Raw genomic sequence first — 17,941 nt, forward strand, 5'->3', positions numbered from 1 at the left:
GCAGATTTGTACATTAGGACTGGTCTGTTTGCTACGCATAACTATTTCGAAGATTGCTGCTCTCTCTCTCTCTTCAGAGGGTGGTGAGGCGTCGGACAACTGGCAACAACACTGCAGCTTGGTAGGTCAGCGCCCCCACTGAAAGCTTTCAAATGTAGGGGCATAATTTTTTAACCCTCGTCAGCGCTGGAAGAGACGCGCACGGCAATGAACGCGAACCAAGGTCGGACACGAAAGATTAAAATAGATGAAACGACGCTGCAATCATGACGTATCAAAGCCACGTGCTCTGGTGACGTCAGTAGTTGCATCATGTGTGCAGTAGCTGAATAAAAGCATGCTACACATCGTGATTGATGTCTCTTCAGGTTACCACGTGAATCGGCCACGTCCTTGCCGTCGGAATGGATCTGTTCGGAGTTGACGTTCCTGCAGGATCGCTGTACACCGGCGCTCTTTTCTTCTGCCTCATTACAATCTTATACATGTGAGTAGACGCTCGTTTATGTTCAAATATTAAACTGTTTATGAGGATATTTCTAATTTAGAGAGACAAAAAGGGTCAAGATATGGTACAAATAAAACGGTAATGAAGGTATACAAAAGCAAACTACGAGAGGAAGTTGAATAAGGCCGATGAATGTCTCTGTCTCTCTCATAAAAAAAAAACAATCATTTCCTGTCTCCTTGAAGTGGACAGTTAAGTACGCAGTTAATCTTCTCCGCGAATAATCGTTCTACTTCAGCGGCAACACCACCAAACCGCCAGGCCTGCTACCACTCGGGAGGGCGGGGATAAAATTCGTAGTTCCACCTCTGCATTCATATTGGAATGATTTTTTTTTTTTTCTACATACTTCCACGTTCTTTTGCACTAAAAACGAAATGGTGGATTTTTGAAATAAATTTTTATTTGTATTTTATTTCTTTTAATGGAAATTTATAATTTAACAATTTCTAACGAAATTCTTTATTTTTCAGCTACTTAACGAAAAACCACAACTACTGGCAATCGAGGGGCATTCCATATTTAAAACCCTATCCAATATTTGGATCGATTATACATTTGATTGGGAAGGTAAGGAACTTTAATTGAATTGCATACGTAAATCATTTTTTTTCCTTTTGTAAAAAGCGGTTTTCTACAACAGTTCACGTGCAGAAAACAATTTATTTAAATGAATTGTAGAAGCAGAACAAGTTGCGCAGAAGGCAGTTGCCCTCGAAAGCAATTACCTGAAATACAACTCGAAATTCTTAGTTTTTTCCTTACCAAATTCAGAAAATATTTTGAACCAAAGCTGATCACCATCCGCAAGGAAAAGTAACGTCAGACTCTACTCTTCCAGCTAAAGATTTGTGTCTTATTTTTATGGAACAATGCAACCTGAAGTTATAAATAGCATGTGTTCTGAGCTTCATTTTCTCTTGTCTGGATGAAAAACCCCAGTTTCCGGGAGAGAAAAAAACGTGCTACCCTCGCCTGAGACCAACTAAACGTCTTGTCGAAGCGGTGTGAGAAGGACGGCGACCCTACCAACTGTGTCACCCACAAGGGCAACTCACGGGCATCGAAATCTAAATTAATCCTGGCATTAACACAAAAGTAGAATTTAATTGGTAAAGAGACACTGGAAGCAGAATTTCTTGACTAGTTCGGATTCTCTTTGATGAAATCTGCTGAACTGAATAAAACGGAAGAAATGTAAATGGTAAGAAATGACGTCACAACTGAGAGAACTGAACGAATAACAATAAAATATTTTAAAATATGAAATAAGGATTTATGTTTCTTAACACTCGTACTTAAAGTGTAATATCTATTTTCTAATTCCCAAAAGTTTTACTTCTTATCTTTATTTCCAGCAAAAAATATTACAATTATCTGACTAAAGGAGTTAATGCGATGAACCCTGTCCTCTTGGGTAGCACAGTTGGAAGGATCACCATCCTTCCCACACTGGATGGAAAAGACAGGAGTTCGAATCCCGTCGAAGGCGAGAGGAATTTTTATGGGTCTTTTTCACAAAATGGCCGAATTAGTCGGTCTCAGGTGAGGTTAGCATGGTTTTTTCTCCCGGAAACTCGTTTTTCGTCCAGCAAACAGAAAATCGATCTCAGGACACAAGCATTTACAGACAGCATACACGGAGCAACATGGCCTTAGTCGCCGATGCTCCTGAAACCCAATAACAACAGCGATGAATGTTCAACTTGCTTCTCCACTTTAGTCATGAGCAGAGAAGTTGAGGAGACTTTCTCGAGCGGGTAAGCAGTAGTTAATGATCATCACGATCTCACACTCCACTCCCTACCACACATTCGTTCAGTTCCTGCTGCTCAGCTTTTCTACAGATATTTCCTTGGGCACTGTTCTTTTGAATTAGGATGTGCATTCGTACCTCTTCCTTTATAACCGGTCTGAAGACGTTTCTTTACAGGGGATATTCATAGATATTCATCCATTCACATAGTGTGCATAGTGTTAGGGTCAGGCGCCACCTGTGGTTTCCCACATCTGCGCCATATGTACACTGTGAAGAAATACAGAACTAATGTAAATGCCAGAAAAGTGTTCTGTGTTGGATGTGTAGTATTGTGTTGGGTTCTGTTGTGTGTCCTGGCATTTGACCGCAGGGCCCTTGGTGGAACCCCACGTTGCCCGCACACACCACAAGGAGGTAGCCAGGCTGCCCATAATTCTCTGGCTAGTCTCCGTCAGGGTCGTCTGAGCGGAGACCAAGTTAAAAAAAAAAATACCAATACAAATAATAATAAAATAAATAAATAAATTAAAAGAAAAAAAAGCGATTAAATAGAGTGAGTTAGTGCAGGGTGCACAGAAGAAGAGGGGAAATGAAAGTAAGAGGAAGGGGATATAGGCGAAGGCATCTCCAACAAATCAGTGGACACTCAGTCCATAAGGTGAAGAAAAGGGAAGGAATGAGGTCGAAAGTGACTGTACAAGGGAGCACAGATAGAATCGCCATTTGGCGCCTCTGTCATTGACATCTTTTTTTTTTTTTTGATTTGGCAGTTGTTGGCGCATCGGCTTCTGTGGCCATATTGCACCTCCCAAGGTTTTTGCAGTACTTTGATCCAAGCCCGACGCGGGAATCGAACCCGCGACCTTTGGGTTACCGGGCAGGTACTTTACCCACTCGGCTAGCCCGGTCGGCCATCATTGACATCGGGTAGTGTCCAATCCAGGGGTTTAATTCGATCCAATGGTAGCTTTCAAACTCCAATCGTCGGATAGTTGTCGGTTTGATGGTGTGACGGTCAAGTTCATGATTATCTTGTCTGGATGAAAGTCCATCATGGTCTTAAACCGTCTGTTGTCTTCGTTGGGACCGTTGTGGTGCCGGTACAGGAACTGTACATAAGGATTTCCTTCGGCTGAAGAGCTCTTGTGCGAAACGCGTAAAAGCTGTATATTCCTCCCTACTATCAAGCAGGTGTGTTTCTTGGTCTTTGGGTATGTAGGTCCAGGAAGTGATGAAGGTGCAGCGGAGATCCTCATACTGGGGGCAGTCGTACATAAGGTGTGTTTGTTTGGTTTTTAGGAGCGTTAGCAACTAAGGCCATATTGCTCCGGGGATTTGCGGTGGTCATTCCCTGACCTTTCCGCATCCTCCGTATTTGGTGGCTCACGGGCTCGAACCCCGGTCTAATCAAGAAGCGTGTGCTTCGTACATAAGGTGCGACCAACTCTCAGTCCCACCACAGGTGCAAGTGGGATCATCGATGATTCCCAGGGCCGTCAATTTGCCTTTTAATGATCCATGGCCAGTTAACAGGTATGCAGCATAAAGGCCAGGTGAAAACCAGGGGGGGGAAGCCTGGGGCACACCCTGTTAATGTAAGAGAAGAACTTTCTAGTGATTTCGCCTTTGCTGGAAGTAGTCCATCTCGCTTGCCATGTTTACTGCAGATGCGTGAGGAGACGCTTCTTTTCTGCTGTTCTGTCGTTTACGGGGTCTGTTGTGAAGTCGAGGATGGTCTTGGAATTTGCTTTGAAGATGTGGAAGAGTAGTCCACAGCGGACCACCTTCAGGTCCAGTGCCATGACGCCTGCCAGGATTTGCAGTGCATGGGTATTGACAGTGCAGCAGGCATGGGTTGTAGCTAGCAGGATGTTTTTTTGCAGAGAGTCGAGGATTCTTCTACCACTAACAGTGATTGCTTTCGGGTACCAGATGCCTGCTGCGTACGTGATAATCGGGGTAAATACCACTTTATAGAATAAGGACAGAGTGTGCCTATTGAGTCCCCAGTCCCGTCTGGAGACCCTGATGACAACAGCGGTGTAATTACGTATCTTTCTTCTTAGGTATTTAAGATGTGGCTGGAAATTTAGTTTGCTGTCAAGGATAACTCCCAGATACTTAAGTTGAGTGGAGAATTTTATGGTCTTCTTGTCGATTTTTATCTGTGGCGGTCTGGCTTCATTGAGACTTCCTTTGAGAAGAATAGAATCTGTTTTGGTGGCAGAGATGGTGAGATTATGGTGTTTAGCCCAGTCCTGTAGCTTCTGTAGTGCATTATTCGCCAAAGTCTCCAGTCGTGCCCTAGAATCGCCGGTAATGGTGATAATAAGATCATCTGCATAGGCCTGAGAGGTGACTTCTCCCAGGTCCATGCCAAGGAATTCAACAAGGACAAGATTCCACAAGAATGGGCCCAGAACCGAGCCCTGTGGGCATCCGCTGTAGACCTGTCTGGTGATTTTCATATATGGAGCATTGACAGTGATTGGCCTGTTGGAAAGGTAGCTTTTGATTGAGTTATATACTTTTACTGGAAGCTTTGATTGGCGCAGTCTGCCTAGGACACTCGTCCACCAAAGTGAGTCGACAGCGATGACCAGAAAGTATTTCTTTTGGGTAATTCCTACTGCTTCAAGGAGATTGAGGAGTGCATGCACAGTGGAGTGTCCCGTTTTGAATCCAAATTGTCTGTGAGAAGCCATGTTTGCATTGTTGTAGTGTTTGAGAAGTCTGTAGTAGAGTAGTCTTTCATAGAGTTTACTAAGTACCGACAGGAGAGCGATGGGACGGTAGGAGTTCGGGAGTTCAGGTGGTTTCGTCGGGTTCTTCAAGATTAATTTTACATTGGCCGACTTCCTATCTGTTGGGTAGTGACCATCACGTAGACAAGTATTGAATAGATGAAGTATTAATTCGGGGGCACACTCCACTGTTTTCTTTATAAGCTCCGGCTCCAGCAGGTCCGGTCCTGGGCATTTCCTATCTTTGATTAGGACCGCAGCAGTTTGTAGTTCTCCTAAGTCAAAGCGAGATTCGTGCTCTTCAGTGTGGTAAGTCTCATTCTCTGCACAGAGGGATTTTTGTTCCTGAGTGATTGGGTTTGTTGCTGGTTGTATGATGGCGTCCAAAATGTTTGTTATGGATTGCTGCCAGGTGGTTGCTTCCGTACCTTGTAATGACTTGGTGCAGTGGTGACATCTCCCCTGGGCAGTTTGGTTATGGTGATCTTGTACACCACTCCCTAGGAGTCGGTATTGCCAGTGGTGGTGACCAGGTGTTGCCAGGATTCTTGTTTTCGTTTGCGGATCAGGGCCATATTCTGGTTTCGCACTTCCCTGTAGTTCTGTCTGAGCGCCTCTACTTCACGTGCCGGCCAGGTCCTCCGGGCACGCTGGAAAGTCTTTCTTCTTATAATGACTTCTCGGCGCAACCTATGCAACTCTGGGCTCCACCAGGACTTTGCGCCCGGGGTAGGGTGTTTCCTTTTGATTGCCAAGTTGCAGGCGGTTGTGATCAGATCAGTGACTTGTCTTTGGAGGGCATCTGCGTTGTCGGGAAGTAGGTGGGGTTGGGTCTCATTAGTTAGGGTTGTCCTGAAGACGTCCCAGTTCGCCTTTCCAATTGCATATCTATTTAACATGACTGGTATGGCTGGGGATCTAGCTAGAGATCGGTTTAGCTGGAAGGAAATAACCCTGTGATCCGATGTAGTCCACGCCTCGTTGACCTTCCAGTTGAAAATTTTGCCTACAATGTTCCTTGAGACCATAAAGTAAAATAAAGTTTGTTCGTGTCAAACGGCACCAGGGGTGTCCCCCATCTCCGCATGGTTTTCTTTGTGGGTGTAACAGATCACTGTTAAGGCCAGAGATTTAAAAGTGTATGGGATTTGGAAGTATTGTGTTGTGTATCGTTGTTCCACTGGCCATTTAGCCGCTAGACCCCTGCTGGGGCCCAACGTTGCCCACACTCAGCCCCGTGGAGGCAGACCAGGTACACCCAGCATAATTATTTACTCTGGCAGGCCCTGCCACCTAATTTCCTGAGATTTCAGTGGCTAGGGCCTAATAAAAAGAAATAAAAATTAAAATAAAATAATAATAATAAATAAATATAAAAACGCGATTTTAAGGGGTGGTTCGCTAATGAGGTTAAATTTCGGAATTGATGCACGATTTGGCTGTTATAATTTGGAAGTTTAAGTTTTTGTCGTGTGTGGCGTACACTGTGATGTATAGAGAGAGAGAGAGAGAGAGAGAGTGGGGGGAAAGACAGAAGTATGGGGCCAATAGGGAAGATGACCCCAGATATCAATGCGGCATGCCCATGCCGCACCAGGAGAAGTAAACGGGAGGACGGCAGGGAGGGGACAGTCCCGTTCCCTCTCCCCGCCTTGAGACCATAGTGATATCAATAGTGGCCTCCCATAGGGTGTTTGAGCAGGTGGCACGCCCCATCACATAGTGTGCATAGTGTTAGGGTCAGGCCCCACTGTGATTTCTCACATCTGCGCCATATGTTCGCTGTGAAGAAATACAGAACTACCGTAAATGCCAGAAAAGTGTTGTCTGTTGTATATGACATGTTCCGTTAGGTTCTGTTGGGTGTCCTGGCATTTGGCCGCAGGGCCCCTGGTGGGACCTCACGTTGCCCGCACACACCTCTAGGAGGTAGCCAGGCTGCCCTTTATTCTCTGGCTGGTCTCCGCCAGGGTCGCCTGAGTGTCCTGGACGAAGACCAAGTTAAAAAAAAAAAAAAAAAAAAGACAGAAAAAGAGAAGAGAAGAGAAGGCCTGGGGAACAAGCGGAAGGGGGTCTGAATGTGAGGGAGGAACAAGCTAAAGTGGACAGATAGAGAAGGCAGTCCACCCGAGTAAGGAGAAATAGGGGATGGGGAGAGGGATCAAAAGTCACAGGGACAGGCGCCACTGTGCGAGTGCCAAAGGCCAAGCACTCTCTGGGAGTCAGCTTTTCAAGGAGTGCCAACCATGATGATGCCAGCATAGTATTTTAATCTTCAGTACAATCTTTTGTCTTACTCTTTTATCAGTTGGGAAAATGCTATCCGACCCCAGTTTGTGTTTGCACTTGAGGGTCGTTGTTTTGAGCAGCTCTAAGTTCAGCAAACTTTGCCCGTCTGATGGTAAAGACAGCTTGTGCGTAACTCGTTAGGGCTTTGTATGTTGTTTCATTCTGAAGCAGGTATGTTTCATGGTTACGAGGGTTTCCCTGGATTTCAGTAAAAAATTTGAGCCTACAATCATCATGAGCAGGACACTCATACATGAGATGCCCCCATGATTCCTCTTCGCCACAGTGGCAGAATGGATTGCTTTCAATTCCCATTGCTGTCAATTTCTGTTGAAAGGGCCCATGTCCTGTGATCAGGAATGTAACTTGCAGACCAGGTGAAAACCAGGAAGGAGACTTTGGGAAAGTCATGTCAATGGATCAGAGGAATCTTCTGGTAATTTCTCCTTTGGGCGTGGTTTCCCAAGAATGCTGCCAAAGTCCTTGAGGGTGTTTGAAGATACGTTTTCTTTCTTGTTTCAGGTCATTGGTAAGCTGCAGTTGAAGATTTAACAACACTGTCGGAATTCCATTCTTTAATCGATGGTAAAGTCCCCTTTTAATCACCTCAAGATAGAGTGGGAAGCATCCAGTAATAACCTGTAGGGCAGGGGTGTTGACAGTGCGACATGCCCTGCGGATAGACAACAGCATGAAGCTTTGAATTGAGTCAAGTTTACGCTTGTTCTTTTCCATTATGGCCTTTGTACACCAAACGCCCCATTCACAGGGATATTCATGGATATTCATGTGTTGTTGTGGCGGATCCCAGGGCTTCCCCCATAAGCCCCTATTGTACTTCTTGTGTTGAAGCTTATGTCAAAACCGGCCAATTGTATGTAGTGTGTTGGACGTGTAAGTGTTATGATGTGTTCTGTTGTTATGTTATCGGTCGGTGCCTGGCTCTTAGCAGGTAAGAAGCAGTAACACCTGGTCACTACGTTTCACCCCCCATCCCCGCCACGTGGAGGCGGCCAGGATCAATTATCTCCTGCTGGGCAAGCCCAGGGCATAACCCCTGAGAGTGCCCGAAAAAGAGAATGAAGTGGAAAAAGAGGAATACAGAGGGAGAAGTTTGGGATCTGGGGAGGTAAATGGATAGAATAGAGGAGAATCAACAGAGGGACTCTCCAATAGTTAGAAGTGAAAAGAAGTAAAGCAAGAATAAAGTAGGAAGAAGTGGAGAAGTGGACTAACTTCTCTAACCATGGAGACCTATCTCATGGAAAATCCCATCCTAGGAACTAGGATCAGCAAAACAACTTAATTTACAGTTTGCCTAACCCCTTGTAGGCAGAACGTCTTCAGTTGTTGAAGAAATCATTGATCTTCTAACAAAAAACACAGTGAAAGCAAATTCCACGAATTCTGAAAAGCTCCACAGAAATACACTATGTGCAATATGTACAATATCCTCTTCTTCAGGAACACAGCAGAATATACACTATGTACAGATTCGTCCAATGTAATGCCAGGGTAATGCCGTAACCTGGCCCAATAAATTAAAGGTTTCAGGGTTAACGCAAAAGTAATATACACGCCCCATTCACAGTTCATCTCCAGAAATTCAACATTTATCATCTCAAGGTATATAGGGGAGGAAGGAAAGAGGAGCTAGTGAATGACCTTTAACCGCCAGTACATTTTCTCCCGACTATAGGTTCCAATAAATTTTTGCATTAGAATTAATCGAAAAAGAAACCTCACTCTTTAAACTTTCTTATTTTTGTTACCTTATCTGGTGCTTAATTACTTTTCGATGGTCGCAACATCGTGACCGTTAAATGTTTGATTGCATTTGCATTAAGACCTTCTCCTTTCAAAACCTAAGAGATTTCTATTTCATTTCTCCGCAGTCATTTCATGAAAAACAACTGAAAGTATACAAGAAATATGGAAGACTTATAGGGTAAGTGCATTTTTTCTCCATAAGATGTTCAACTGTTCTGTGTACATAATAGGAGGAATCACCTTCATAACGAGTGTTATCAGGGTGGCTCTGTATAAGGTTATGATTAAATATCGGCACTGACTTTATTTATTTTAAAGTGCACCTTTTCTTTTAGAATCATGATGGCTCAGATTAACTGAGCGTTAAAAACCCAATTTATGCTCTAATATTTTGCTTATGGCTAAAAAAATAAAAAATTGAAGTTATTTAGTGCATCAGTTGGCTTTAACACTGTATTCCCTGGTTAAGAGTGAATGAGACATTTTGAAACTAACATTCTGCAGCTCACAGTAAGGGTAGAACTAATTTGAGTGGGCTGCATGGAATTTCGACATTGTCGCCTACTTTTAAATAGATGTACCTCATTCTCTGTACAGTAGAATAAATGGTGTCTGTAATACTGTATGTATAGTTGTGAATATACGACGAGTTGCCAAAATTTGGGAGAGACCGCCTGACCGATGATGACCTTTCTGGCTTCCGTGTTCAATCTTACCATCAGTCTAATCAACAAAAATGAAAGCCAGAAGAAGTCTATTGAAGAAAATTTTATTTAGCGTTTTGTTGGTTGAGCCTGATGATAGGATTCAGCATGGAATCCATAACGTCGCCACTTGCAAGTGTTGCTTGTGGATTTTAGCCAACTTATGATAAATTACAATCCTTTGTCCATAATAAAACATAATTTATCTCATTTCACGTGCTTTAGAGTGTTACCCTTATTAACATTAATTTGGGAAGTATCCTTTATATATAAACCGGTTCTTCGAGACTGTATTCTGGTTAAAAAGATATTAAGACATTTCCTTGTTGTCAAAACCTTTCATTACTCCTTTGATGAGTTTTAATTCGATCAGATAGACAGAAATAAAGTTGCTAAACTCTTGAAATATTCAAAGATGTTTCAGGTTTCACTTTATAACTGCTACTTTATTTTCTTGTTAATACTAAGCACGATGTGCGCTTCTTTTTCAGATTATACGAGGGTATGCGTCCGACTCTTTTTGTGGCTGACCCGGATATTGTCAAGCAGATCTTGGTGAAGGACTTTAATCATTTTCTCAAAAGAAGGGTAAGCTCTGAACGAAATACTGGGTGAGCCACATGTCAATTTACCAGATCACTTCATTAATATTAAATTTACACGATGGTATGAAACAAATGAGTTGTTTTTGGTAACCGACTTCTTGATACGTTGCATCTCTTCTCAGTAAACTGACATGGCTCGCTTATATTTCGAAATTTAATTCTGAATTACATCTGTGTTAAGACGGGTAGTACTTTTACTAACATAAACACTTCGTTTCTTCACAGAACGAGCCATAGAAGGATACATATACGATTTAAAGGTGTTCAACAACCAGTAATCCAACTAGTAGGAGTTAGATTCACTGGTATGGAAAATAGCCATACTTCACGCGATATAATTACCTTTATTAACGAGTCAAGGCTTCAGTTTGGAAAAAGTTTTTGATGGAGTCAATTTATGACAGAGTCTTCACAAAAAAAACAGCTTCTCAGCCGTGATAAAAAAACTGGATAAATATAAATGATATATTTTGTTTGTTAGTATATGATAAACCTCTACATAAATTCTTGAGTTTTTTCTCATGTTCAGATGACTTCCTCGGTGTTGATTATCCCACAGTTTCTTTTTTCTTTCCCCCCTGATTCGAATTTTATTATACTATAAAATATACTTTAATAACTGCTAAACGTTTCTTGCAGTTTGGTACATTTTTATTCTTACCCTGAATAATTGTGGTTGGAATAAAGGCTTGCGAATACGCACCAATCGAATAAAATCTTGTTTTAAATCGTCAGAAACAGATACTGACACAATTTAATTATAACCTTGTCTTTTTTGCAAATGAGAATGCTAATACTTTTCGTCCGTTTAGGTTTTCTATAGTGGAGATGAATTATTAGAAAATATGCTGACCTTCGTGCATGGGGAACAGTGGAAAAGGGTGCGAACCATCATGACACCTGCATTCACATCTGGCAAAATGAGGAAGGTAATTACAGTCAAAATGAGAAAAGTTACGAATGAAATTCATCTTCATAAATTATGAATACGAAAATGTAAGTTGATCTTGATAAATACTGCATCTACACATTTTTTGTTTTGTTCTTTCAGATGGCAATGATCATTAACGATTGTGCTGACACACTTACAAAAAACTTCTTGGAAATAGCGAAGAAAGAAAACCCGGTTGACTGCAGAAGGTAAGTGGCCGATCTATGTCGAAATTCGAGTAACATGAATCCTCTTTCTAATCTAGAAAAATGATTCCTATTACCTTTTATATTATTATGGCATCGAGTTATGGTGAATGCCACGGAAAAGTTATTAATCTTTTAGCTCTATGCCAAGCTAACGTAAATTGACAATTTCGCAGATGAAACAAATATTCCAGTTCTCTGTTAATCCTAGAAATAATCCTAGAAATCTGTTAATCCGTTTCAACTGATAAGTAATACATACTGGATTGCTTTAATGCGAGTGAATAAGTGTTGGAATGCTCTTACATGACTATAGAAACATATCCAGAACTATTCACGCTGGATGTCAACCTTTGGAGTTAAATTGAAAAAAGGGTGTTCAATCCGGTGTAATACGAGATTGTGAAAAATTCCAGAATAGAGCAGAATAAGATTCCCCATTTTTCTCCACCGTAACGGAAGGAGATGCTCTCGTGTCGTTATATATTTTCTCGCTATCGAGTTGTGAAGAAACAAGCCATTCACTGACAGTATTTGGAGATCATTATGACTATAAAAGGTCCCCAACCTGAAAGTGACAACGTCCGGTTCTTTGCAGGGAAGAAATGGATACTTGCGAAGAGTCGTACGTTGAGAAAATTTCGACAGAACTACTAGCAGTAGGGTGAGAGCTGAAATAAACCATCAGATCTAAGATGAACTCAGTAGGAGGAAGAGGATTGGCTGTTTCAAAGAACAAACCTAAAGAGACTTGCAAAGTGGTAACAAAAAATATGAATTCTGAGAGCAGATTGATAATGGCAAGTTCCAAGATGGGATTACGAGAGATCCCCGAGAAGAGAAAGGACTTCAAAAATGTACAAAAGATGGATTGAGCAGCCAGTGTGGAATAATCGAGTATTGCCTAGAAAGTAATGACAAAGAAATACACTAAGAATTAACTACTTAATTAAAATCAGATTAATATTTTCAGAAACAAAGAGGTAGTGTAAGTGCGGTTCGCTGAAACTGAGGATTTGAAATATTTCAGGTTGTTTGGTGCCTTCACGATGGATGTTATAAGTAGCAGCGCTTTTGGAGTGAAAATCGACTCTCACAATGACCCCAACAACCCCATGGTTACGCACGCGAGGAAGTTTTTCGGCGGGAATGTGAACATCAGAGCTATGATTGTGTGTAAGTACCATTTTCCGTTTCTCTTTTAGTAATTTATTTTATTAACAGCATTAGGAATTATCATTAGAAAGGCTGTCTGTTAAAATAAATTTTCAGTTTTTGATTATAAAGCGTGATTTTATCTCACTGAGAACTGCATGCATGATGGGAACATGCCAGTACGAGTAATATTGGTTAGCTGTAAGTTTAATTTGCTCTTCAAAACGAAAGGAAGCCTTAAATTTAGACAATATTTAGAACCATCTCATTACAAAGCTATTAAAAGATGGAGCTTCCAAAAGATTCTTTTGGAAGCTCCATCTTTCGAGTAAACGCGCATCCACTCCATAGTCTGAAATTCTACTAACAATATGTTCCCCATCGGTGGGAATACAGTTCTTAATTCTTTGATTGAGGTCATTCAGGATAGCACAGAGTTTGAATGAAAGGCAATGATCCAAAATAAATATGCCTCTTTCTCGGAAAAACTCATCCCCACACCGGGTGAAAAGACTAGAGTTCGAGTCCCGTCGATGACCAGAGCAAAGTTTATGGGCCTTTTTTCAAAAAGTGGCTCAGTTAGTCGGCCTCAGGGGAGGGCAGCATGGCTTTTACTCCCGAATCTCGGGTTTTTCGTCCAGCAAACAATATAGATCTCAGATCACACATAATTTTCAGACAGTACATGCGGAGCAATCTGAAACACCCTCCTACCATCTGCCTAAAAATATCTCACGGCAAACTCAATGACGTCGTGTTTTTCTGGTTGCCATAACTACCTTGGTACATTTGCTGATGCTATCGAGGCAATGTTAGGTGGGTCGGAAAACTGCTAGCTTGGGGAGGATTCACAAACTAAAAGGTTAAAAGTAGCCGCAGGCAGAGAAGGTGATTCTTGCACAACTTCTATTAGAAAAAGTAGCGACCTAGAGCGAGGGGTGTTGGGGGTTTCAGGGACAGATGGCAGTCGTCGTGAAACAAGTGGGTATATGGGATGTGTTAGGGTAACTAGGAATAGGTGCATGTATACCAATACTAGAAGTATAGTAAATATATTTTATGAATTTCAGGTGTTCTCAAGACATCAAAGGCGGATATTGTTGGGATATCAGAGACGTGGTGTCACACTGATATTAGGAATGCAGAATTGGAATTTGGGGAGTACAATGTGTACAGAAAGGATAGACAGGATAGGAAGGGAGGAGGTGTTATGTGCTGTTAATTAAGATATAATTACCATCACGGGTAAAGAAAACTGTTTTTGCTTCCTTAAAGGTGAGTACAGTGGTCTCAGACAGTTTTTAAATTCTGTACAGTTAACTGAAGATGTTACCAACAGTAACATCATCAGTAACAACAGTGGGATTAACTGATGATGTTACCAACAGTAAATTCTAAGTGGGAAACATTCAAGGAATTAATCGTGGAAGCTACTAAAAGCTACTATTAAGAAATATTGTTCAAGGTTTAGGCCTAAATGGTTGTCAAATGAACTAATGAGACTCGTAACAGAGAAGAAAAATGCATGGGATGCATATAAATTATCAAGCGACTCAGAAGCCTATGGCAGATCTTTAATCTGGTCACAAAGGAGGTTAGGCAGGCGAAGGCAGATTACGAGAAATCCTTGGCAAAAGATGCTAAGAAAAACAGCAAGGATTTCTTTACTTATATAAACTCTAAAAGGAAGGGGATGAATCTGACTGGTCCACTTGACATCGATGGTTAAACTGTTGATGATCCTGCTCAGATAGCAAACAAACGGAATGAGTATTTTGCATCGACATTCACACGTGAGGAATTATTAAGATTTGAAAATGACAGAAGGTTATCAAATTGTAGCAGGATACTTAATGATTTTGTAATAACTGAGAGCAAAGTGGAAGAGAAATTGTTGAAGTTAAACGTAAGAAAAGCACCTGGTGTGGATGGGATCTATCCAGTTATATTAAAGGAGGCGGCAAAGCAACTAAGCAAACTCTTAGCCATAATTATGAGAGCGTCCTTGGACTCAGGGGAGGTTCCCACGGACTGCAGATGTGCAAATGTATCCCCAATTCACAAAGGGGGATCGAAGGGTGACACGAGTAATTACAGACCAGTTAGTTTAACTTCTGTTCCGGGTAAAATAATGGAGTCGCTGGTTAAAGATGCATTGCAGGATCATCTAGACAAGACTGCAGCAATAATTCAGACACAGCATGGGTTTGTTAAGGGAAAGTGTTGTCTGACAAATTTAATAGGATATTATGATGTGGCTACAAAGGAACTGGATGCAAAAAATAATTTTGATATCATATATTTTATCATATATTGGATATCATATATCATATATTTGGATTTCAGGAAAGCTTTTGACACTGTTGCGCATGGAAGACTATTGTACAAATTGGTATTAAGGGTAAGTTGCTACAATGGATAAAAGGATGGTTGAGTGGGAGAAGACAGAGGGTGGTAATCAATGGGTGCTGTTCTTCTTGGACTAATGTTATAAGTGGAGTCCCATAGGGCTCGGTGTTCGGTCCACTGTTGTTTTGTCTATTTATCAATGATAATGATGAAGGAATATCAGGCTTAATGTCGAAGTTTGCAGATGATACAAAGGTTGGCAGAGTTGTTAATGACAGTGTGCTACTGCAACAGGATCTAGATAATTTGGGCAGATGGGCTAAGAAGTGGCAACTGAAGTTTAACCTTGACAAATGCAAAGTACTGCATATGGGGAGAAGTAACCCCGGAGAAACGTACCAACTGTGTGGTACTACACTTAAGGTGGTAGAAAATGAAAAAGACCTGGGAGTAATTGTGCAGTCAGATATGAAGTTTTCTGAGCAATGCAGACAGGATGCTAGGGCAGGTCATGGGGTTTTGTCAATGATATATAGGAATTTTGCTAGCAGGGAAAAGGAGGTGATTATCCCTCTGTATAAAGCAATGGTCAGGCCACGCCTTGAGTACTGAGTACAGGTCTGGAGGCCTCATTTTAGGAAGGATGTAGATTTGCTTGAGCGTGTACAGAGAAGAGCAACACGATTGGTGAGGGGAATGAAGGGATCCTCTTACCAAGAGAGGCTTAAGTTCTGCAAATTGCAGTGGCTGGAGACTAGGCACATGCGCAATGATCTGATTGAGGTATATAAAGCCTTGGACGGGTTGAGCACGCTGAATTCTGATGGGATCCTTCCACTTGTTCAGTTTACCAACCTAAGGGCGCTTAAATTCAGATTAAGAAAAGACAGATGTAGAATCGATGTGTGGAAATTTGCCTTTAGCCAGCGGGTGGTTAATTGCTGGAACAAACTTCCATCTGTCGTTGTGGAAGTTGATAGGTTGAATAAATTTAAGGAGGAACTCGACAGGCATTTGGAGGGAATGGTGTGATTTTTTTTTTTTTTTTTTTTGGCTGATGCTGCATGCTGCACTTGCTTTCTTGCATCACATGCCATTACTACTACTACTGTGACATAGCAATGATGAATGGATAACCTTGCATTGTCTATTAAAATAATAAAAACAAATAAATGCTAATGACTGGTATTTTCCTACTATTAGAAGTAGCTATTAGATCACCGTGCAATGCAGTTATTTCAAAGAAATATTACTTTTCTTGCAGTTCTGTTGCCATTCTTAGGAAAGATCATGAAGCTTCAATTGTTCGATAAGAGTGTAGTGGATTTCTTCCGAAATGTAGTTCTGCAGGTGATCGACAACAGGAAGCAGAAGAAAGGGGTAAGTCTCACGTGTAATATTCTTATTGTTCGATTTATGCAGGACTTAAGGCAATACGATGAGTGGCTCATTTGAAATAGAGACGGATGTCAACTATAGATTTTGATCCAACTCAAATTGTAAAATATAAGTGGACGAAGTACATTTTTATATCTTATGAGCACACTTATAACTGCCATCAAAAGGAATCCTCTCTAAAGGCCGAAACGGAATTAGTGCAAACTACTCTTTCAAAGCTTCGATCACAGGGGTATTCCGATTTTATAAAATTGATGACCTTCGTAATAGTTTATTTGTAACACACGTACCGTCCCGAAGATTTTAAAAATTCTAAAAGAAATATCGAACCAATATTTTACATTCACTTTTATGAAGAGAACCAAATATGCTAGAAAAACTATTTTCAACTAGTCTATGTTTCCCCGTTCCTTTTAAAATGTCTAAAATAAATTCCAATCACCAATCCAATCTGTAAAAATACATTCCTAGTTTTTTCGAATGACGTATGAAACTAAGGTTGATGGTCTATTTGAAAAGTTCACATTTACGTTCTTGATTTCTCTCGTGGTACGTTGTCGAGTTAGAAATTGTAAAGGCATCTTCCACAATACTGCACATTTAGGGCATAGACAATTGTCCAAAATATCAATGCAGACGTGGCATTCATGGTTCATTGAACCGACCGGTAGACCTAATCCATAAGAAACACCACTCAGTTGGGGAAACTCACTTCGCAGTTGGGGAAACCGCACTTTGGTAGTAAGCACCCTCCTAACGTTCTCCATATCCAAACAGGTCCATCTGACTGGAAGATGGATGTAGCTTGAAATTTCGTTCCACAGGAGTAAATTGCATTGATTCATAGTCAAGGTTCGGCGTGCCTTATGCCCTGCCAAGCGAATTATGTTGTTGTTATTAAATACTTGTGTTCCGCAGCTAATCCGTGAAAATTTGTGGCATGCAGCTTGATGAAAGTGATGGAAATACAAGGCGCTCTTGTGGCCACACCTAACTTGGATTCTATACAGTTGAGGATCTGATGCCGACATGAGGGGCCCCGGGTGCCAAGCGAATGTGATCGAGCGTTTTCTCTGTGCTTAAAAAGTGATTATATAAAAGCGATTTAAAGTTATATTAAGTTACTGCCCTTAAGAAATTTATTTTTTATATCAGCTACTGTCACAAAAAGTACTTGTACAGAGCAAGAAAGAAAAGCTACCTTTCTTTATTTTTCATACTTCTTTTACTAACACTTAATACTCTACGCTTGGTCACACCGGGCACTGCTCCTGCCTCCTCGTGGCGGGGCCGGAAGTCTTGGCAGAAAAGCTCATCTGCCAAGGACTAAAAGGAGCAAACATGGATCAACATGCCTTTCCGCCTCTCGAGCCGACAAGCTCTCGGCCAGAGTTAGACCCTGACCATAATACGTCGCAACCCAAGAGGTTGAAAACCACTTCCTCAGCGACAAATTGTCCTGCATTTCTTATAATGCACTCTCTTGCAGATCAGCCTCTCAGTAAGCTCTCTCCGTTCCTTAT

At 41.4% G+C, this 17,941-nt stretch overlaps 1 protein-coding gene across 1 annotated transcript in view; it reads left to right on the forward strand.

The window, feature by feature from the left end:
• The first annotated feature begins 364 nt into the window (after positions 1-364).
• The window catches only part of LOC150085913 (uncharacterized), a 137,052-nt gene continuing 119,475 nt past the window's right edge, over positions 365-17,941 (forward strand). Inside the window, exons 1-8 of the mRNA XM_090374739.1 lie at positions 365-487; positions 982-1,078; positions 9,196-9,248; positions 10,266-10,362; positions 11,192-11,308; positions 11,431-11,519; positions 12,547-12,692; positions 16,285-16,400. Coding sequence (XP_090230865.1) covers positions 405-487; positions 982-1,078; positions 9,196-9,248; positions 10,266-10,362; positions 11,192-11,308; positions 11,431-11,519; positions 12,547-12,692; positions 16,285-16,400 — 798 coding nt within the window. The 5' untranslated portion in view covers positions 365-404. The remainder of the gene's footprint in view (positions 488-981; positions 1,079-9,195; positions 9,249-10,265; positions 10,363-11,191; positions 11,309-11,430; positions 11,520-12,546; positions 12,693-16,284; positions 16,401-17,941) is intronic.

Source organism: Mastigoproctus giganteus, chromosome 5 (genome assembly GCF_048544385.1).
Source record: "Mastigoproctus giganteus isolate SK-2022 chromosome 5, ASM4854438v1, whole genome shotgun sequence".
In the NCBI taxonomy this organism is placed as follows: Eukaryota; Metazoa; Arthropoda; class Arachnida; order Uropygi; family Thelyphonidae; genus Mastigoproctus; species Mastigoproctus giganteus.